The sequence below is a fragment of the Schistocerca americana genome, chromosome 3 (genome assembly GCF_021461395.2).
Source record: "Schistocerca americana isolate TAMUIC-IGC-003095 chromosome 3, iqSchAmer2.1, whole genome shotgun sequence".
NCBI lineage: Eukaryota > Metazoa > Arthropoda > Insecta > Orthoptera > Acrididae > Schistocerca > Schistocerca americana.
The window spans coordinates 126,419,835-126,443,879 of record NC_060121.1 but is presented as its reverse complement, the minus strand read 5'-3'; the positions used below and the strand labels follow the sequence as shown (position 1 = coordinate 126,443,879).

General features: G+C 39.3%; 1 protein-coding gene across 4 annotated transcripts in view; it reads right to left on the bottom strand.

The window, feature by feature from the left end:
- Positions 1 to 24,045, bottom strand: part of LOC124605781 (pericentriolar material 1 protein-like) — a 378,792-nt gene that overhangs the window by 166,590 nt on the left and 188,157 nt on the right. For all 4 annotated transcript variants that reach the window (XM_047137665.1, XM_047137667.1, XM_047137666.1 and 1 more), the window contains 2 exons: positions 8,104 to 8,274; positions 5,124 to 5,264 (listed from right to left, as the gene is read on the bottom strand). In XM_047137665.1, coding sequence (XP_046993621.1) covers positions 5,124 to 5,264; positions 8,104 to 8,274 — 312 coding nt within the window. The remainder of the gene's footprint in view (positions 1 to 5,123; positions 5,265 to 8,103; positions 8,275 to 24,045) is intronic.

Genomic DNA, 24,045 nt, shown 5'->3' with positions numbered 1-24,045 from the left:
TAGGCCGCTGCCCCGAAGTCATCTTTGTCTCTGTGGCCTTCGTCTGAGAAGCCCTGGGAGAGCATTCATGCTGACTTTGCGGGACCCTTTTTAGGTACTTATTGGCTCCTCATAATTGACGCCTACTCTAGCTTTCCTTTCATTGTCTGTTGCACGTCGCCTACCACCGCGGCAACCACCAGTGCTCTCGCCCGCATTTTTTCTTTGGAAGGCTTCCTCTCTACTCTTGTTACTGATAATGGTCCGCAATTTGCCTCTTCCGAATTTGCGGATTTTTGTGCTCGTCACGGCATTATGCATGTCACGGCCCCGCTGTTCCATCCACAATCCAACGGTGAGGCTGAATGACTGGTCCGTACATTTAAGGCTCAGATGCGGAAACTTCTGACTTCTTCTACTGCTGATGATGCACTTCTCCAGTTTCTGGCATCTTACCGTTTCACCCCCATGGGCGACCACAGCCTGGCTGAGCTCTTACATGGCCGACAGCCCCGCACACTACTTCATCTTCTGTGGCCTTCCACTTCCCGGCCGCGGGTGCCTTCCTTTGGTCGGCTCACCGCCGACGACCTCGTCTGGATACGGGGATCTGGCAGCCGGCCAAAATGGAGCCCGGGCCGCATCTTAAGACACCGTGGCAGACACCTGTATGAAATCCGGACGGACACGGGTGTTGCAGTGCGTCATTCGGACCAGCTTCGGCCTCGTGTGCCGGCAACGCCTGTTCCGAATGCCGCTACACCACTTTTGGCCCTACCTGACGCACGGGATCTTGGTATCTCTCAATACTCACAACGCAGCCCTCTCACCGTCATCGCGATGCCGGTGGAAGAACGGACGCCACCAGAAGACGTGCCCATGCAGGAACCAGATGACCATCCTCTGTCAGAACAAATCTACTCGCCTCCTCCTGCAACAGACGCCGACACATAGCCCATGTCTACTGTTATATCAACTGGACTTGCCGCAATGGGCAGATTGGCGCAGGGGGCCCGAGCAGATTCAACCCCTACGTCTCCTGTCATCTCGACCCGTTATCATCGGGGACACTTCCGTCCGTACGGGAAGCCTCCTCCTCGAGACTTTATGGCGAGTCAAACAACGCCTGTGGATTTTAGCCATCTCCAGGACACCTCCATCAAGACCAGGGCAACAATTTCAAAGGGGGGAAAAGTGTTGTTACTCACCGATCATTCAAAGCGCCGCTGCGCAATTACGCGCATCCTCTACGTGCGGCGCTGTCTGCCAGCCATGCAGCAGCTGCGTCACCTAAGCGGCCAGCCGAGCAGTGGCCGCTAGACTGGGACTCAGTGCTCATTCGAATGCTAATGTGTACACATGTCTTATATGTGTTGTGTCATTCTGAAATATATTTGTTAAACTTGATGTTATAGCAATAACATTTTCCGGTGAGAAAATGTTCCACATCTGTGGTAAAGTAAACAAACACAATGCCACTGCCAAAATGGATGTAGATATGTTGCACTGAGTACGGATAGAACTCGAATACAGACTGGATCAATGCTGAACGTGCCACCAAAGGCATTCATGTTGAGATTGAAGAAATGGCATAAAAACTTTTTAGGATAGTGTCTCATGTAAGCCAAGCATGGTATAAATATCTTAATTAGTTTGGAAGCTGTAAAACATTAATGTTGAATAATACCTTTTGAGATACCCTGTATTTTTTAAGAGAAAAAATTTGAGATTGCTGTCTAATGTTCATATGTTCAAGAATACAGCTTGGAAATGGCTCATACCACACTGATTCATACTCTTATAAAACTGCCTTCAATTGATAAGCCGTGCAGTGCAGTAAAGACAGAGGAACAATTCGTGAAAAAACTGTATCTGCTTATAGAGAGGAACTACGTAAACAAAGAATAGTTGTGTGGGTGAACAACTCTAGCATCAAAAATTGGCATAGTTCAACAAACACATCAGTGAATACGGAGTACAATACAAGTGAGGAAAAAACTTTTTAGTCCATTAATACAATGATAAAGCAAGATGAAAGCATAAACTTTCCAACAAAATTCCTACATTTGCTCTATGTAACTGGCATGCCCTTACCAAAAAATATTTTAAATAACTTCACAAAAGTGAAAATATTAAACAGAGAAGAAAGAGACAAGTCAGTATTCATACCACAAATTCTACTCATTTCAATTAACTTAGCATTCCGAGCTTTACAAGGCTTCAGTTTTTGGTAAGACAAGTGTGCAATATGGCTATAAATAAATCTCACGGGCAAACATTCAATTGTTGTGGAGTGAATTAAAAAAAAAAAAATTCATGTTTCTCACATGGACAAGTATACACAGTGCAACAAACACTAATTAAAGCAACTTTTAAACGCACTACAAGATAGCCACCTACAAGACTGAGGCACTAACACTCTGGGCCTCCATTACCAGCCTGCTGAATCCCCTTCTTTCCTTATCACAATCAAACATAAATGGTCTACTGACTGATTACTTTCACCAGTGTGGACTTAAGGGGTTGATTTGTCATGATCATCATAGAAGCAGACAATCAAATTCATACTGAGAGATCAAACAATACTGTCTGGTGTGGTGAAGCAATATGCAGGTAAACTTGCAGGAATACAAACTTACTTTTATTGCTGACATTTGTTTTATGGGCATAAGGCCATGGACCAAGAGATAATTCTTTGTCTAACATTTTTGTCTTCCAATGCTAGAGACATTATCAGAGGCTTTAACAACTCAGAAATCAATTAGTCTGAAATAAGCTTTGCAAAGCAAATTGTTTACAAGTATCCATGCAACAGTTGGATTTTACATCATCGGACTACTACCTAGGAAAGTGAAGTGATATTGACGAATGTTATAGAGCTTGTAGAAAGAAAGAGTTGGTGCTGTTTGTTTTATTTGCCACTAACGCCCAGAACTTATCTAATTTCAATCATTCTTCTTTTCTGTTAAAACTGTTTTTGTGCTTTTAAATTTCTACAGCCTCTCTGTACACCCTAGCACAGTAATTATTAGATCTTAATAAAACCACAGAGTCAGAAAAATAAATTTGGTGGTTCCCTGGTGCCACAGCACAATCTGCTACTGTGGACTTATCCATATTGCCCAGGTGACAATTTCTCCTGTGTTCCTTAAGATGCATGTTCATGCTTCTTTTTGCAGTTCCTATGTACACATGACTGCACATGCAAGTGATTTTATAAACTCCTGCTGTGGCAAGCCATGGGCAAAGATCTTTTGATGTATTCAAATATTCGTGCACCTACTGTTAGTTTAAACACTGTATCAATTCTGTGTTTTCTGAGTGACAGTTTTTACCAGTGGAAGGAAAACACTCCCTTTAGTTGGCTCTTTTTTGTTAAAAGCTCTAGATCTTTTAGGGGTAGTGCCCTATTTATCCCTCTGTCGGCACAGCTACTTCTTCTGAAGGCAGTTCTTAAATGATCAAGCTTGTCCTCCAAGTACAGAATCTTTTAGCCATGTCCACCATTGTTTTGATAACTCTTCTTTTCTGCTTGGGATGGTGACTGGAAGTTCTAGGAATGTTTCTATCCATGTGAATGGGCTTCCTGTAGACCTTATACCCTAAAGCTTCATCAACTTTCCAAAGTAGCTGTACACTAAAAAATGATAATTGACCTCCTTTCGCTTTTTCCATAGTGAACTTCATATTAGAATTGATATTATTCAGAAAATTTAGAAATTCTCCGAGTTCTTTTTCTCCATGAGGTCATATAACAAAAGTATCATTCATCGACCAAACCCACCATCTGATGGGCTGCTTCTTCACATTTTTCCATATAATAATTCATTACAACTACACTGAATGGGTTATCCATAGCCTCACCATCAGTCAGTTCACGGAATTTGTCCTCTCACTGAAAGTAAGTTGATGTTAGACAATGTTCAAAGAAATCTAATATATCCTTTGCGAAAATACTTTCCAACTGTTACACGGCCTTGTTAGGAGGAATCATAATACACAGAGATACAACATAGGAACTGATCATAACATCACTTGGATTCAACCTGAAAGACTTTTATTTTTTGAGAAAAGGCTAGAATATTTAACATAAGTGTCAGTTTGCCAACAAATGGCTATAGGAGAGTGGTTAAGTGTTTCAAAATCCCATAGGTTGCACAATTAGTAGCACTAACAATTGGTCTTAATGGAATACCGTATTTGTGAATTTTTGGTGAACTTTGTGATAGTGCTCCTGATTTTATGAGATTCTTCTTGTCAATGGGAGAAACTGAAGAGTCCTTTATTAGCTTATTAGTTCTCCTAAGAACTGAAATTGTGGAATTTCCTTTAAGTTCTCTGTACCGTCATGGTTTACTGCAGTCGTCTTAATTTTTCCTTACCACAGCAGCATCACCTTTATCTGCCAGAAGAATTAGAATATCTTTATCAGAATTTAAACCTCAGCAAGCTTTCATCTCATTTTTCCTTAGGTTCCTGTAAGGTAGTTTGCTCCTAAGCAATATCCTACCTAATTCTATGCATAATTCATCTGCAGTTGCTTTAGGCAAAATATGGATTTCAATTTCAATATTAACAACAGTGTCTTCCATTAGTATTCTATGGAGTGCAGCCACATAGTTTCCGCATTTGGCAGGCACATCTATTTCATTCTTAGACAGATCCCAGTCAAACCTATTAATAACAGTATGATTCACATATGAGGTAGGAAAGTTACTTTCTTCTTTTGCAGTCTACTGAATTTCTCCTCCTGTCCATTCATTGCTACTGCAGAATCTACTTCCATAGTTCGGTTCTTTAAACTATTGATCTTGTGAGCCTTAGAGCTAAGCAAAACAAACAGACCAACTCTTACCCAGTACAAGCTCCATAACATACATTGGCATGACATTGGGCTAGGCAGTGATCTGATAATGTCACAAACTGGTTGTTCATGGATAAATGTAAACAGTTTGGCTTACTGAGCTTGTGTGAGACTGCAACTGCTTTCTGAGTCATTAAAGCATCTGAAGATGTTCCCGCATTGGAAGATAAAACATTCAGCATAGAATAAGCCTTGGGCCATGGTCTAGTGCCCATAAAACAAATATTAGCAACTATGCAAATGCCAGCCATGAAAGACTGCATTCTACGATTAAACTTACTTTTGTTTATGCCGATTTACTTGATGTCCCGTATTCCCTGATGAATTGTTGGTATGATCTTGAATAGGCCACCTTCCAGGCAAACTAACATTTCCAACATTTCCATCAAGACATTTAGTGTTCAACTTCTCTTTGCAGGGCCTGTGAAGACAGAAACTAAAGCTTCATCAATGGGAATCAAATCTCACAATATGAACAGTACTGTCACAATTGTTGGCAAAATTTCACATCTGTGCTTTTTCTGGTTTAAAAGTAAACTTAGATTCTAGGTGATGAGCAGACACATTAAAAAGAAGAGCGACCCTACTCTATATAAAACAAGGCAGTTGCAGAAGAAAGGACTACCACACCACCTTAGCAACATTTTGTGAACATGGTAGCTGTTTCAGAGTTTTTAATCATAGAAAGAAGAAAAGGTACTTACCTCACTATTAAGGTGGCACGGGCACAATTGTATTATGCAGAAGATCTTCTGCACCACGGCAATCCATAACATTGATTTAATTTGATACAGAACTTTTCGTGCATGAAACATTGTCTATTGTGGTGCATAAGCAATGCACTTTCTAAGAATGTGGAAGATTGTAAATTCTATCAAGTCTTCTGGGGAATTACTACGTGTTTTTCTTTTTGTCTCATAACACTGATTTTTATGTAGAAAATGAATAAACATACCACAATGGCCCAAAAACACACAGAAAATCAAGAAAGTCCCTGTATGGGGAGGTGTCAAATAGTGAGCTAACTGTTGTTGAGAATGATCTTTTACTTAAGACTTCTTCTGCTGAAGACACCACCCCTAAAATTGTACTTGTCTCACTTACTCAACCAGTAAGAATTTCACAAGGGCTCTTTTACTGAGTACTGACTACAACAACAATTTTTACACCGACGGTCTCTTAAATTATGTTCTGCATGGTTTCTGATATTTATTCTACAGGTATCGATCAGATAAATGTATTAAATAATGTAAGGACAGAGGGAAAAATTAAAATGAGTTTTACTTGAAAGTTAGACATGTGAGGGAGTATAAATTAAGTTTCTGAAAGATGTAACTGTCATCTGACTGTACAACAGGTTTTATTTCACTATCTAGGTTTTGGCCTTAGGTCATTATCAAGTGTTTTTATAAATCATTAAACTTGGAGTAGAACCCAAGTCATTGTCAAAACATATATCTTCAGTTATATAAACCAATTTTGTCGAAATAAATGTGAGAACATTAGTGCAATATGCTAATTTACTGGCAATTAGCATGACTTAGTTGATATAGTTGCGAAAAAACAGAAGACCAAATCACCAATTTTAAACTTTGCTACACTGTGGCTATGCAGCCACTGACATAAACATAAATCATGTTTGCTACACTGTGTCCTTTTCAAAGGAATCATCCTTGTTGAACACCACTCATTCAAAATATACACCCAGTGCCTTAACTACTGCATCATTCACAATGTCTGAAGGAAACCTCAGTACATCCATGAAACTGGTTCAGAGAAGCATTCATGAGGTATTTAAAGATGCTCAGCTGACAGTTAAAATTGCAATACCAACAGAATGGAAATTTCTTCACCAACATCTTTTTAATTAATAGTTACTACCAACAGCCACTTGACAGTTTTGTAAAATCAGCTCCTGATACATTCCTAAACTGTTAATGATGGGGATGTACAGATTAATTAATGGGATCCAGAAAGTAGATATTTACTGAAAGTGTAGATTTTTACAGATTAAAATGCATATCTCTGTAGTAGCCCTGAATGAGTAGGAGTATAAATATTGCAAACAAATGTTCCCTAAAAGTAATCAAACTATCAGTCTTCCACTAGAAGAACAAACATTGATCACAGTACATTATATCATAAAAGTACAACTGCAAGTTTTCGAGGCGCTTCAATAACAGTAATGAAGCAAAGAACTATTAGAATCATTTTGCACCAGGCAATGCATTCTTTACACAGGCAATAACACTTTCCACCACATTCAATTTAAACCAGTTGCTAGGTTGATCCTACATATTTTTCCCTGAAGAGAGAAAGATGACCCCCCTGCTTACCACTTTGCATGGGGGGGGGGGGGGGACACACAGTTTTTTTCTTTTGTCAGGGGTGGGGGGTGGGGGGGGGGAGAGAGGGGGAGAGAGGGGGAGAGAGGGGGAGAGAGGGGGGGAGAGAGAGAGAGAGAGAGAGAGAGAGAGAGAGAGAGAGAGAGAGAGGCACAAAGACACGAAGATAACCAGCATAAATAAAACTAATTATGTCTACAGACTGAAATTTTCAGCACATCGATAAAATCAGCACCATGAATGATTAGCAGGAATGGTAAAAACTGCATGAAATGTTATTCAAATTGTTTTCAATAAATGTATTCATGGTCCTTGTACTATGTGCATATATGTAAAAGCAGAATGGAATTCTTGTACTGTTGACAAAATTGAAAACTGAAAATTCAGTTGATTCACATTACTGTTGTTCAGTAATTTTATCAGAACATTTTCTAAATGTTCACTGACTGCACATACTGTGTGTATGTTGGGGCACAGTTACCTAGTAATCTCTTAAACTGAGAGGCTCATTAGAGATCAGATAATTTTGCATGACAGTGCGTAAAAAATTGTGCACAGAAATCACAAAAAATCAATTGGCATAGTTTCCTCTCACGTGAGAAATGGAAAAAGAATGAATGTACATTCAAAGCAAAATTGTAAATTTCAGTCCAATTCATAATGGTTAATTAACACTATTTTTAGCAGTACACATACAGTAGATTTTATCAAATAATGAAAATCATAAACCACCATACGATATCCACAATGTCTGCATTAGTTGTGCTTCTAAATGATAATAACTTTATGATTTTTAATTTTTGTTATACAAGAATTATTAAAAAACATAGCAGATTCACTTTCTCTTTAATATTGGGAATGTATAATTAACTGTGTACATCATTATACTACACTAATATCACAGAAGAAACTTACAGTGATGATGAACTTGCTGCTACAACAGAATGATCTGGAGAAATGGCTGAGGATGCTACTGGCTTTTGCTGGCTCGCTTGACGACAAGAAGAATGTAAAGCATTTCGAGATCGTTCAGAGAGCACTTCATTTGTTTTTGTAGATGTTGATAAAAGATTTTGCCTAGAGTAGCTGAAGAGAAAAAAAATTTGTTAAGGCAATTAGTCACCAAGGAGCCATTAATGTTGAGAATATACTAAGCACGAGACTCTCTCAAATTCTCAAAGTAGTTTCTGACATTTTATTGCCACACATTAACGTGGCATTATGAACATAACCTAGAGACTATAACACTTTGTCAGTAACTTATAACTGTATTAACAGTAACTATAACACACACTTCAAACTACAAACAACACTATTTAGTTTACACACAAATCTGACATGCAAAATGAACTCATTGCAAGTCTTTAATGATTGTGGATGTGAACAACTTATGCAGTACATCAGAAATTGGTAGCCAAATATGTTAACACCTTATAACAATAATTTCAGAACACAATTAGTACAACTGATAAAATTACAAGACAAAACGGCTTGCCAATACTTAACTAGAGGAGGTAAAATTTTTAGTATTGCCAGCAGATAAATATAAAAGTACAAGACACTATCCCAGGTTTAAGAACGATTATCATCTTTGTCAGGGAGGAAAACACTATAGGTTGGGGGATGTTAGAAAAGAGGAGCAGGTCATGCACACCTAAGATGAGGGAAAACTGGTAGGACTTCTCATTCTAGAGACTGAGTGACTTGCCCCTACTTTCTAACATATTTCACTTTTCTCCCCAAGGAGAGAATTGATATTTCCAAAATTTATGATAATACTAGAGAAGGAAAGTTGCTACTCACCATATAGCGGAGATGCTGAGTCGCGATAGGCGATAGGTGTCAGCAGACACACACTCACACTTACGCAAATGCAACTTGCACACACGTGTGCAGTCTCAGAGAGCTGAAACCACACTGCGAGCAGCAGCACCAGTGTATGATGGGAGTGGCGACTGGGTGGGGGTAAGGAGGAGGCTGGGGTGGGGAGGAGGAGGGATAGTATGGTGGGAGTGGTGGACAGAGAAGGGTTGCAGTTTAGACGAAGGGCAGGAGAGAAGGTGCGAAGGGGGGAGGGGGTATGTAGTGGAAAGGAGAGAAATAAAAAGAAATTAAAAGACTGGGTGTGGCGGTGAAATGATGGCTGTGTAGTGCTGGAATGGGAACATCTTCCTACCACCACCTACTCCAGTCTGGTCACTAACATCGCCTATCACATCAAAGGCAGGGCTACCTGTGAAACCAGTCATGTGATTTACAAGCAAAGCTGCCACCACTGTGCTGCATTCTATGTGGGCATGACAACCAAAAAGCTGTCTGTCCGCATGAATGGCCACCAACAAACTGTGGCCAAAAAACAAATGGACCACCCTGTTGCTGAACACCACCAACACCAGCTTTTCTGAAATGTGAAGGTGGAAACTTTCCCTGCAATACATCCTACATTCCCGTAACCCTCCTGCCCTCAACCTTCTTTAATCACTGCCCTCACCCATCCAGCCCCCTTCCTGTTCCCATTCCAGCACTCCACAGCCGCCATTTCACTGCCACACCCTTTCTGCTACTTACCCCCTCCCCCCTCCACACTTTCTTTCCTGCCCTATGTCTAAACTGCAACACTTCACTGTCCACCACTCCCACCATACTATCCCTCCCCCTCCCTGCCCTTGCCCCAGCCTTCTCCTTAAACCCCCCCCCTCCCCCATCGCCACTCCCATCATGCACTGGTGCTGCTGCTCGCAGTGTGGTTTCAGCTCTCTGAGACTGCAGACGTATGTGCAAGTTGCGTTTGCGTAAGTGTGTGTGTGTGTGTGTGTGTGTGTGTGTGTGTGTGTGTGTGTCTGCTGCTGACAAAGGCCTTAATGGCTGAAAGCTATAACTGTGTCAATCTTTTTGTTGTACCTATCGCGACTCAGCATCTCCGCTATATGGTGAGTAGCAACTTTCCTTCTCTAGTATTGTTACATTCCATACTGGATTTTCCACTGTTTCAAAATTTATGATAGTACTTGTGATTTTATATGTACCTATTTATAGTGTTGAGAGTTCCACCTGCTGAATTTAAGTACTTGCTCTGTCTTGTAAGTTTATAGTTTTCTCAACTGAATTTTCTTTTGAAGCAATTCATACGACTTATGCACCACACATTATATACCACACATTTTGGTTTTGCAGAAACTGGTCATCATGTAAACGTGAATATTAAAGAAAAATAGTGTAGGAAAGTAAAAAAAAAAAGGATATTAATGGAAGACACAATTTATGTCTATAAGCATTGGCAGCAGCATACGCTTGTCATTATTAGGAGCACAAACTAATGTTGTGAAATTTAAAATACAAATTCAGTATTGATTTCAAACATGAAAGTCACAAGGTAAGTTACAAATTGCAAGTGACAAATCAATAGGTGTTTGTGCTCTAACAATTAATTATAATTTTGGAAAGTACCTGCATGTGAGACAGTTACATTATGTGCATTTCAATAGTTTTTATGGTTTGATGCACATAGAAAAATCTCAAATGTTATCTCGTGCGAACTTTCAAATTGGCATGAATTTATGCTGTGTGAAAACTGCTGATTGTAAGTAATCTCTCACATTTCTGCATATGCCATTCTGACTGAGTGATTATCACTTTGACACAGCCTTCAATCAGCATTTTGCTATGAACCTGCTGCTTTTAAATGACATTGCAAAATATAGAAATGTTACTGGAAGATGACCGTCACACTATTTCAAAGGGAAAAGTATGTGTATTAAGTGAATAAGTATGTATATTAAGCAAATAAGTTTATTTTAGGATATATAACTACAATAACTGAGAATCAAAAGAAAAAATTATGTGCTTTCTCTCTCTCGAGTAGAAAAAATATTATTTTAAACTACTCTTCTTCCTAACGCACTTGCAAGTATTTCTCCCATAATCTTAGTAAATTTTGCAGCAGCCAGTTTACTAATTTTGTTTGCAGTCGGTAAAGTCCCTCTGCAACATTATGCATAAACATACTGCCCCTTCCTGTGTATAAAGTAGGCTGTCACTAAAAATATATCCTCTTTTCCCAGTCAATTTTTCTCTGTTATCTTTACATCTGTCACACATTCCTCACAGTCATTTCTTTACATAGGGTGAAGTTGCTAAGATAATAATTAAGTGGAAAAACAGCTCTTTCCAGCACCTAGCAGGCTTTCAATAAAATGCATAATAGTTGTAGAACTGATCTCCTATGTAAACACCAATTTTGTTACTATTGTAGTCAGTGATGATGTTAAGCTTCGATTCTAGTAACACTGATGTCAGGATTTTGTTATGAAGGAAACAAAGCAATGTCTCACTTTATGAAGTGGGTCACACTTTTCTTCACCTCTGCTGGCATATGCAGCAATGTCTCTTAGATGAAATGCGGAAAATAAAGCACAAATTCAATCATGAATCAGCAGTTTAAGTTACTTGGAAATCCTGAATATGAAAATGGATCTGTTGTCTAATAATCACAGACTCTGGCAAAACAACGACACACATAAGCAAAGTAATACTGAAGAATGTTTAAATTTAATGGAACATCACTGCAGGCCATTTTTTTTAGCTTTGCTTTACAGTCCACTGCCTCACTTGTATTTGTGGCTGATTGTCTAATTCTGTGTCATACTGTTCACCTTCCTTGGGAGAATACATATGATCATGTAGTATACAAGGTGACTGAAAGTCTCTACCATCATCATAGTAAAGAAAGAATACTTGCATCCATTCTTGGAAGACAAATATTCAAACCAAGTGATGAACACTGTTCACAATACAAAACATGGAAATAAACTACTCGTTTTACAGACAACTGATGGGTGGATATACACGAATCCTTAGTAACATTTTCTTCTGGAAACTGCTAATCTTCTCAGTTCATATCTCCTGTGTTTTATGCTGAAACTCTGTATACAATATCCAAGATCTTTGACTCCTTGTGCTTACTACAGGCCGCTGCAATAAAAAAAAAAGGCTAATAAAATAATGTTGTGATTGGTTAGTGTGTGTGTTTATATAAAATAGCTTCATGATTTCCAGATTCCAGTGGAGTATTGTTCCCAGTGTGGATACAATTCCATTCGAACCTGCCAAACAGACAACACAGCTTGAGAAAGAGCTGCAGCCAAGTGGCACCTGGACCTCACCACTCCCCATGTTGAAGCTTGTGTCACAAAGTTATTTTAGTGAGGAGTATACAGTTTCTGACATAAACACTGGCCACCAGCTAGGCCCCACGACGACTCCAATATACTCAGCCACCCCTCACAGTCTTAAGTCCAGCTACCTGCACAAACGGTCAACACTGTGCAATAAGGAAGTTTTGGAAGAAGTGTTACCTTCCACTCAAGTTGTTTTGTAGCTGTATCTGCTCATAGTCTAGTGCTAAACAATGAAAAATGTTAATACGAAGTCAAGAATTTGGGTGCAATTTTAAACCATATTTTGTCTGTATGCTAAAAGTTTCAGTCTGATGGAAATGCATTAATGATTAATTTATGGCCCATGAGTAAAAGTACAACCTCCTACAAATATTTCCACGAATGGAAGTCATGGCTATCTGACCAGCTCAGAACACTTTCTGCTTGAGAGTTTGCCTTGGCACAGCAGATGCCATCCACTAGACACTGGTCACCTTACTGCAACAAGCATCCACCCATATGAATGCGACACATCTCCTCACACTTTGCATCTATGATCTACAGCACGTTGATTCAGTCACTTTCACAAATATAAAATCAAATGAGTTAGCATACTGTGAAGTAGTAACAGTGGTGTGACCACTGCTCATGCAACATATAAATTGAGGAATATTAGAATATGTATTAATATAATAGAGGGAAACATTCCACGTGGGAAAAATATATCTAAAAACAAAGATGATGTAACTTACCAAACGAAAGCGTTGGCATGTTGATAGACACACACACACACACACACACACACACACACACACACACACAAACACAAAAGTCAAGCTTTCGCAACCAACGGTTGCTTCGTCACGAAAGAGGGAAAGACGAAAGGATGTGGGTTTTAAGGGAGAGGGTAAGGAGTCATTCCAATCCCGGGAGCGGAAAGACTTACCTTAGAGGGAAAAAAAGGACAGGTATACACTCGCACACACATACATATCCATCCGCACATATGCAGACACAAGCAGACATTTGTAAAGGCAAAGAGTTTGGGCAGAGATGTCAGTCGAGGCGGAAGTACAGAGGCAAAGATGTTGTTGAATGACAGGTGAGGTATGAGCGGCGGCAACTTGAAATTAGCGGAGCTTGAGGCCTGGTGGGTAACGGGAAGAGAGGATATACTGAAGGGCAAGTTCCCATCTCCGGAGGTCTGACAGGTTGGTGTTAGTGGGAAGTATCCAGATAACCCGGACGGTGTAACACTGTGCCAAGATGTGCTGGCTGTGCACCAAGGCATGTTTAGCCACAGGGTGATCCTCATTACCAACAAACACTGTCTGCCTGTGTCCATTCATGCGAATGGACAGTTTGTTGCTGATCTTTCCCACATAGAAAGCTTCACAGTGTAGGCAGATCAGTTGGTAAATCACGTGGGTGCTTTCACACGTGGCTCTGCCTTTGATCGTGTACACCTTCCGTGTTACAGGACTGGAGTAGGTGGTGGTGGGAGGGTGCATCGGACAGGTTTTACGCCGGGGGTGGTTACAAGGGTAGGAGCCTATGAAATCCCCAAACCACCTTCCCTACTCTCTGGCTCCTACCCTTGTAACCGCCCCCAGTGTAAAACCTGTCCCATGCACCCTCCCACCACCACCTACTCAAGTCCTTTTTTTTTTTTTTGGTCATCAGGCTACTGATTGGTTTGATGCGGCCCGCCACGAATTCCTTTCCTGTGCTAACCTCTTCATCTCAGAGTAGCACTTGCAACCAACGTCCTCAAATATTTGCTTGACGTATTCCAATCTCTTGTCTTCCTCTACAGTTTTTGCCCTCTACAGCTCCCTCTAGTACCATGGAAGTCATTCCCTAATGTCTTAGCAGATGTCCTATCATCCTGTCCCTTCTCCTTAACAGTGTTTTCCACATATTCCTTTCCTCTCCGATTCTGCGTAGAACCTCCTCATTCCTTACCTTGTCAGTCCACCTAATTTTCAACATTCGTCTATAGCACCACATCTCAAATGCTTCGATTCTCTTCTGTTCTGGTTTTCCCACAGTCCATGTTTCACTACCATACAATGCTGTACTCCAGACGTACATCCTCAGAAATTTCTCCCTCAAATTAAGGCTGGTATTTGATATTAGTAGACTTCTCTTGGCCAGAAATGCCTTTTTTGCCATAGTGAGTCTGCTTTTGATGTCCTCCTTGCTCCGTCCGTCATTGGTTATTTTACTGCCTAGGTAGCAGAATTCCTTAACTTCATTGACTTCGTGACCATCAATCCTGATGTTAAGTTTCTCGCCGTTCTCATTTCTACTACTTCTCATTAGCTTCGTCTTTCTCCGATTTACTCTCAAACCATACTGTGTACTCATTATACTGTTCATTCCGTCCACCAGATCATTTAATTCTTCTTCACTTTCACTCAGGATAGCAATGTCATCAGCGAATCGTATCATTGATATCCTTTCACCTTGTATTTTAATTCCACTCCTGCACCTTTCTTTTATTTCCATCATTGCTTCCTCGATGTACAGATTGAAGAGTAGGGGCGAAAGGCTACAGCCTTGTCTTACACCCTTCTTAATACGAGCACTTCGTTCTTGATCGTCCACTCTTATTATTGCCTCTTGGTTGTTGTATATATTGTATATGACCCGTCTCTCCCTATAGCTTACCCCAACTTTTTTCAGAATCTCTAACAGCTTGCACCATCTTATATTGTCGAACGCTTTTTCCAGGTCGACAAATCCTATGAAAGTGTCTTGATTTTTCTTTAGCCTTGCTTCCATTATTAGCCGTAACGTCAGAATTGCCTCTCTCGTCCCTTTACTTTTCCTAAAGCCAAACTGATCGTCACCTAGCGCATTCTCAATTTTCTTTTCCATTCTTCTGTATATTATTCTTGTAAGCAGCTTCGATGCATGAGCAGTTAAGCTGATTGTGTGATAGTTCTCGCACTTGTCAGCTCTTGTCGTCTTCGGAATTGTGTGGATGATGCATTTCCGAAAGTCAGATGGTATATCGCCAGACTCATATATTCTACACACCAATATGAATAGTCGTTTTGTTGCCACTTCCCCCAATGATTCTAGAAATTCTGATGGAATGTTATCTATCCCTTCTGCCTTATTTGACCGTAAGCCCTCCATAGCTCTTTTAAATTCCGATTCTAATATTGGATCCCCTATCTCTTCTAAATCGACTCCTGTTTCTTCTTTTATCACATCAGACAAATCTTCACCCTCATAGAGGCTTTCAATGTATTCTTTCCACCTATCTGCTCTCTCCTCTGCATTTAACAGTGGAATTCCCATTGCACTCTTAATGTTACCACCGTTGCTTTTTTTAATGTCACCAAAGGTTGTTTTGACTTTCCTGTATGCTGAGTCTGTCCTTCCGACAATCATATCTTTTTTGATGTATTCACATTTTTCCTGCAGCCATTTCGTCTTAGCTTCCCTGCGCTTCCTATTTATTTCATTCCTCAGCGACTTGTATTTCTGTGTTCCTGATTTTCCCAGAACATGTTTGTACTTCCTCCTTTCATCAGTCAACTGAAGAGTTTCTTCTGTTAGCCATGGTTTCTTCGCAGCTACCTTCTTTGTACCTATGTTTTCCTTCCCAACTTCTGTGATGGCCCTTTTTAGAGACATCCATTCCTCTTCAACTGTACTGCCTACTGCGCTATTCCTTATTGCTGTATCTATAGCGTTAGAGAACTTCAAACGCATCTCGTCATTCCTTAGTACTTCTTTGCGTATTGATTCTTCCTGAATAATGTCTTGAACTTCAGCCTACTCTTCATCACTACTATATTGTGATCTGAGTCTATATCTGCTCCTGGGTACACCTTACAATCCAGTATCTGATTTCGGAATCTCTGTCTGACCATGATGTAATCTAATTGAAATCTTTCCGTATCTCCCGGCCTTTTCCAAGTATACCTCCTCCTCTTGTGATTCTTGAACAGGGTATTCGCTATTACTAGCTGAAACTTGTTACAGAACTCAATTAGTCTTTCTCCTCTTTCATTCCTTGTCCCAAGCCCATATTCTCCTGTAACCTTTTCTTCTACTCCTTCCCCTACAACTGCATTCCAGTCGTCCATGACTATTAGATTTTCGTCCCCCTTTACATACTGCATTACCCTTTCAATATCCTCATACACTTTCTCTATCTGTTCATCTTCAGCTTGCGACGTCGGCATGTATACCTGAACTATCGTTGTCGGTGTTGGTCTGCTGTCGATTCTGATTAGAACAACCCGGTCACTGAACTGTTCACAGTAACACACCCTCTGCCCTACCTTCCTATTCAAAACGAATCCTACATCTGTTATACCATTTTCTGCTGCTGTTGATATTACCCGATACTCATCTGACCAGAAATCCTTGTCTTCCTTCCACTTCACTTCACTGACACCAACTATATCTAGATTGAGCCTTTGCATTTCCCTTTTCAGATTTTCTAGTTTCCCTACCACGTTCAAGCTTCTGACAATCCACACCCCGACTCGTAGAACGTTATCCTTTCGTTGATTATTCAATCTTTTTCTCATGGTAACCTCCCCCTTGGCAGTCCCCACCCGGAGATCTGAATGGGGGACTATTCCGGAATCTTTTCCCAATGGAGAGATCATCATGATACTTCTTCAATTACAGGCCACATGTCCTGTGGATACACATCTTTGCGTCTGTAACACGGAAAGTGTACACGGTCAAAGGCAGAGCCACGTGTGAAAGCACCCACGTGATTTACCAACTGACCTGCCTACACTGTGAAGCTTTCTATGTGGGAATGACTAGCAACAAACTGTCCATTCGCATGAATGGACACAGGCAGACAGTGTTTGTTGGTAATGAGGATCACCCTGTGGCTAAACATGCCTTGGTGCACGGCCAGCACATCTTGGCACAGTGTTACACCGTCCGGGTTATCTGGATACTTCCCACTAACACCAACCTGTCAGACCTCCGGAGATGGGAACTTGCCCTTCAGTATATCCTCTCTTCCCGTTACCCACCAGGCCTCAACCTCCGCTAATTTCAAGTCGCCGCCGCTCATACCTCACCTGTCATTCAACAACATCTTTGCCTCTGTACTTCCGCCTCGACTGACATCTCTGCCCAAACTCTTTGCCTTTACAAATGTCTGCTTGTGTCTGTATATGTGCGGATGGATATGTGTGTGTGTGTGTGTGTGTGTGTGTGTGTGTGTGTGTGTGTGTGTGTGTGTGCGCGCGAGTGTATACCTGTCCTTTTTTTCCCTCTAAGGTAAGTCTTTCCGCTCTCGGGATTGGAATGACTCCTTACCCTCTCCCTTAAAACCCACATCCTTTCATCTTTCCCTTTTTCCTGACGAAGCAACCATTGGTTGTGAAAGCTTGACTTTTGTGTGTGTGTGTGTGTGTGAGTCTATCAACATGCCAATGATTTCGTTTGGTAAGCTACATCATCTTTGTTTTTAGAATATGTATTAAAGTATGTAAAAATTCCCTGAGGGGCAGGTGGGAATTGGTGCATATGTTCATAGCTTTTTTTCCTGTATGTTGTCACACAGGCTTTTATGAACATATGTTTTTGATTTGAAATCCTAGTATTGTGCATGCAGTTGCATACAGAATTTTGCATATCTGAAGGGTATGAGCATTGTTTCAGCATTAGTATATGATGTGTCAGTTGAAAAAGTCTTGACATTTGTGGTGTATCATTTGTTTTGAAACTAATAAACAGTTATATGAGGTGGAGAATCATAACAAAACAGTTTTCTCATTTCAAGTGCCTGTGTACCCAAATGTGACGAAGTGCAACTATTTAACATTTGTATGATAATTGCATTCAATGGGCAGTGTTAAAAATTCATATGTTGGGGTACTTCAAGCTCTAATTCCAAGCAAGTAAAATCAAGAAATGATCATAAATGCAGTTTTGCTTGAATGTTAACATTTGCCTCATGGAGCACTCCTACCCAATAATTTCAAACTTGGCTTCACATCGTCTTTATCTCCAAACCAGGCAGGAAATAATAAGAAACCAGAGAGTTGCATGACTCTTTTAGATAATGTGAGAAAATATATTTTTGATGATTAATTTTTCTCTTAATATTTTCCTATTACATTCCACATACTAATAAGAATGTTATAAAAATGTGCACTGTACTAACACAAACGAATTACGCCTTATCTTATGAAAGAAGTCCATGTTATTACAGCAAAAAGTACCGATAATTTTAGCCAGCCCAACACCTCACCAGTTAGTAATACATTAACTGCCTCTGACCTTAAAATTTTCTGCATCTATGTGCAGACCCTTGTCATAGTCAAGTAGTGTTTCAGAAACACAACAGCATAAATCTGCTAAAGGGGCTATATACACAGAGAACCCCCCCCCCCACCTCTCCCCGCAATGTTCATCCTTTTTTTAAGAGAAAACACAATTCAACTACCAATTTAAAAGCGATTAGGACAAATTACTCTTCTATCATCTGGTCCATATAGACTGATAAATGACATTTTATAAAAGGGCTTGGTATTCCCAAAGTAGACAACTGTGACAACTTCAACAAGGTACTGTATGGAGGTTGCCAGAAAACTTATGAATCACGTTCAACACAAGAGAAGCTTTCAGTCAATAATTCAGGGATTTTGAAATCAGTTCATATGTTTACCCAACAACTAAAATCACCCTGTTATTCGAAATTTTGTTACCTTGTTACAAAGGTATTGGGATTTTCATATCATGAAATGCTGTCATCTACTTACAGTTAACTTTTTGAAGCCTACAGCTGAAAGCTGAAAAAACAGTAAATCATTTAATGTTACTCAGGACCACACATTTCTGGCTGTCCTGTAGTTGTACTGCAATTACTCCTCATAAAACAGTTGGATAATGTGATCTGGCATGAATTACATTATCATCATTGTGAAAAACTTCAGAAATGGTTGTAGACTTTGTACTTACATTACTGGCTTCTTGTTATGAGATTTTTTGACTGGGTACACTGCTACTGCTCTGGAGAAAAATGGCTATCTGAGGCAAATGCAGATATTTTATGTGGTGAAAATCAGTGAAAATGAGCAACAGAAAAGCAGCAAATGCAGTTGGCCTTATGTTAGTAAAAGCATATGAATTGTAATTCACCAAATGGATCAATTTATTTGTTACCTAAGATGGAATGAATGATTTGCAAATATTCTGTGGAATACGACCTTAATGCCATACTATCCTCAGTCCTTGTTTTGAGATAGAGCTACTCCATGAAATAAAATAAATGTGAATAAGAACAAAAAATCTTCTTATTCAAATGACTAATAGTTAGTAAAATTTGGAACCATGAAAGAGCTGACGATTTCATTAACTGTAACATAAAGAACCTGTGTTGTGAGCATAATTTTGATTACATGCCATGTGACACTATCTTTTACACAGTTACCTGAATAATTAACATAATTACCATAACAATGAACTTTGTAGTTGTTTCAAATTTCAATAGAATTTCCAGTACAAGAACTGAAAATTATGTCTGCTAATTCAGCTTATTAAAATAATGCTAACTACTAGGGATGTTGCTTCAAATCACCTTGAGTGGAATTTTGCAGACAGCAGTACAAGTCGTAACAACAATTTCTACATCTACATGACTACTCTGAAAACCACACATAATTGCCTGGAAGAGGGTTCACCGGAACCACCTTCACAATAATTCTCATCTTGAACAGCATGCAGAAAAAAAAGTATATGTTTCCATGCGAGCTCTGACTTTCCTATTTTATTATGATCATTCTTGCCTATGTAGCTCAGCATCAACAAAATATTTTTGCATTCGGAGGAGAAAGTTGGTGACTGAAATAAATTTCATGAGAATGTTCCACAGCAAAAAGCCTTTGTTTTAATAATGTCCATCCCAAATCCCATATCATGTCAGTGGCACACTCTCCCCTATTATGGTACTTAGATTTGACTGATTTATCATGTAACCAAAGTTTAATGGGTTCCTTTCATCACTCATCTGGATGACCTCACACTTTTCACTATTTAGGGTCAATTGCCAATTTTTGCACCATACAGGTATCTTATCTAAATCATTTTGCTATTGATTTTGATCTTCTAATGACTTTACTAGATGATAAATGACAGAATCAGCAGCAATCAACCTAAGACGGCTGCTCGGATTGTCTCTATATAGATAAGAAGTAGCAGATTGTCTATTACAATACCTTAGGAAATGCCAAAAATCACATCTGTCTTACTTGACAACTTTCCTTCAGTTACTACAAACTGTGACTCCTCTGACAGGAAGTCATGAATCCAGTCACACATCTGAAACGATATTCCATAAACATACAAATTGTTTACAAGCCATGTCTGAGGTACATTATCAAAAGCCTTCTGGAAATCTAAAAATATGGAATCAATTGCAAATCCCTTGTCAATAGCACTTAACACTTCATGTGAGTGAAGAGTTAGTTGTGTTTCACTAGGATGGTGTTTTCTAAATCCGTGTCGATTATATGTTAATAGACTGTTCTCTTCAAAGCAATTCTTAATGTTCAAACACAATATAGTTCCAAATTCCTGCTGCATATCAATGTTAATGATATGGGCCTGTAATGGAGGGAATTACTCCTACTGCCTTTTTTGGATACTGGTGTGACCTGTGCAACTCTCCAGTCAATATTAGTTAACTGTATAATTCATATTTATTTAAGGCACAATGTGTATAAGGACCTGATGATATAGCAGCCGTTGTCTTAACGTAGGCTATTGAGTAGAATCACATACTGTAATTACTTCTGTCATCCGTATGCACACCACTGTGAAAAAAGTTGTGATAGTTTGGCATAAAGTATCGACACTAACTCGATAAAATTCCTCCCACATCGGTATTGTCTACCCGTCAGTACCATCATAGTCTTATCCCCAGTTATTGTTCCAGGCTCTATATTTTTATTTTTTATCCAAGGATTTGCAAGTATATGTACACAAGAGCTATTTTAAACATATTATTAAGCCATTACTATAGTCTCAAAGCTTTCTGACGAGTTTGGAGCATTTCAAACACCTCAGTGGCTGAAAAAAATGATTTTATCTACCACTCAAGTGACAGTCTTTAGGCAACACCTGTTCACCAATGTTGTTTAGTTCAAACAGAGATTTTATCAGGTAACAGAACAGAACATTGTCTTCAGGAACATAATTTGGGAACACAGCGAGGTCACAGCCTGACTCAAAAGAAATGAGGTCATCTACAGAAATGTGTAAGCATAGGGCGTACTGCTGCAACTGGCCGGTGCTGCGTGTGGGGTATAATTGTGTTAATGCTGCTAGCACATTGCCGAGCAATGTTTTCACTGGCAGAAATTATGTCTGAGATATAAAACTACTTTCAAAAAATGGTAGTGGTTTCATGTCATGGACCAGCAGCATTTATATAGCCTCCACCAATACAAGAATTGTCTACCCATCTGTACCACTGTATTCATATCCCCTAATGCTGCTGTGGGTTGCTGTGTGTAAATGCCAATCCAAGCTCTATTTTTATTTTTTTTATTAAAAGAAAAGAAGGAAAAAACACAACGAACCTTACATTTGACGAGCTTTCAACATGAATGCATTCAGTTTGTCAGCCCACACAACACTTAATGAATTTGATAGGCCAGACAACACAGTCAAAGCAATTCAGGACTCATTTTTTACAGTGTCTGCACATGGAATGAAATTAAAATTATTGTCAATGATTCCATCATATTCAGCTGCAAGCACAGTACTACTTATCCTAACAGTCTGTTCTAATAATTGCTTCTAGATAATTCTCCCATGAATATTCTGTTAGCCCAGAGGGTTTTTTTTTAGTTTGAAACAAATTAAATTAAAAGCAAATTCCAACCATAATGTCCTGAATAGAAACCAATCATGCACGGCTCGGTGAACCTCTTGCTGTTATTTTGGTTTCTCTTTCTTGCAACTGTACTGTAAGTTCAAGAAAATGTTTCTCATGTTGTTCATATTTATTGACAAACCATCATCAGTGACTATACTGTAATCATTAAGAGAAGACTATTTTTTGATTATTATATACTGAATTATAGTATTCCCTATGGATGACACATCCTAAACATTACTGTCACCAGTTTGTGTTCCTTTTCACATGTTCAGATGACAATGGCTTCTGCTGTCATGAACTTTCACCGTACTTATTTTCTATTTTTATTTCTGCACAGTGCTTTTTGGGCATTGGGCATTTTTCCTTGCTCAGTTTAGTTTCTCGGTTTGCGATTTTATGTTATTTGTAGCTTATAAAGTCTCTCTGTAGATGTCCTTGTTTAGCAATCAGTGCTGCATTTCTCTCTCTGTGTGTATGTTCCTCTATATTGGAGGTAGTGCCAATGAAAGCATTCTTAAGAAAATCTGATTTAAGGCTACAATTATCAAATAAGCAAAATGTGGGATAACTCATACTGTTTAGCATACACCCATTAGTGATGATAAAAAAGGCAAATTATATCAGATGTATGAGTTTTTCAGTTTGCAGCTAGTTTAAGACAGGGAAGCAGAAATAATTATATCATTTACTGAAGCAGAGAGCCAACCTAATGATTCACCCTGCTCTTAATTTATAGAATTCCGGTTGCAGTTTGTGCATCTGAATATTAATCGTAACTACACTTTAGTCCCCTAATGCTAGTTACAGAATTAGGAGTAAAACTCACTGACCTATTCTATTGGTATTTTTTTTTACTTGGTCAACTCAGAAGCTCCTGCACCACCCCTCTGAAGCACATGATTTCTTCCCCTCAAACGGCAAGCAGAGCAGCGTGCTGACCACGTGCCCCTCCGTATCCGCATCCAGTGAAACCTACAGCCTGAGGATGACATGGTGGCCAGGTGGTACTGTTGGGCCTTCAAGGCATGTTCAGATAGTGCTTGGTGTTCCTTGACCACAAAAACATAGTATTCTTGATACTAGTGTAATTGAAACTTGGCAACCTAACAGAATATATATGATAACTTTGTGATGATCAAGTTATTATCTATACTGGTGTAGAATTATCCTGCTAAATTCCTTTGTCATTTCAATTAAATGTTTTGAATGATTCTCACCCTAAGGTGTGACACAGAGGTAGTAAATTCAAGTTTTTGAGCTCATGAAGACTGTTCCATCCAGAAGCTATAACTAATCTCACCTTTTACATCATTCATTAATCTCTCTTAAACATCACTGTGGCAAAGAAAGTAGAATGAAACCAGCAGTGGCTTGCTAACTCAGTGGTAATGTGGTCACTTAAGGACTAGAGACTGCCATTTTCTTCAATTATAATCTTGCCAGAGACCTAGTATACTTTACCATATTTTTTCTTGTTGTCTCACTGAGCTACAAGCATTTGAATAAAACATTAGGGAGAAAATCTTCAGATAACTTCTCCACCATAAGTCTTCTTGAAATCTCAATGCAATGGCCCATAGATATGACAGAGAAAAACTTATGACACTGTAGAATTGCAGAGTTGTAAACATCTGCATTATTCTACTTGAAAAATTTGTTGACTAGGATGCTTTATACCAGATTTCCAGACTTGCTTGCAGTACTGAAATGCTAGTTGAATATAACACAGGACTGCAGAGTCACAGACCATTTTGAAGTCAAATGTTTTCATGTCTTACTAATTAGTGAAGTTGGGGGCAAGCTCAATTAAAGGATTTTTTT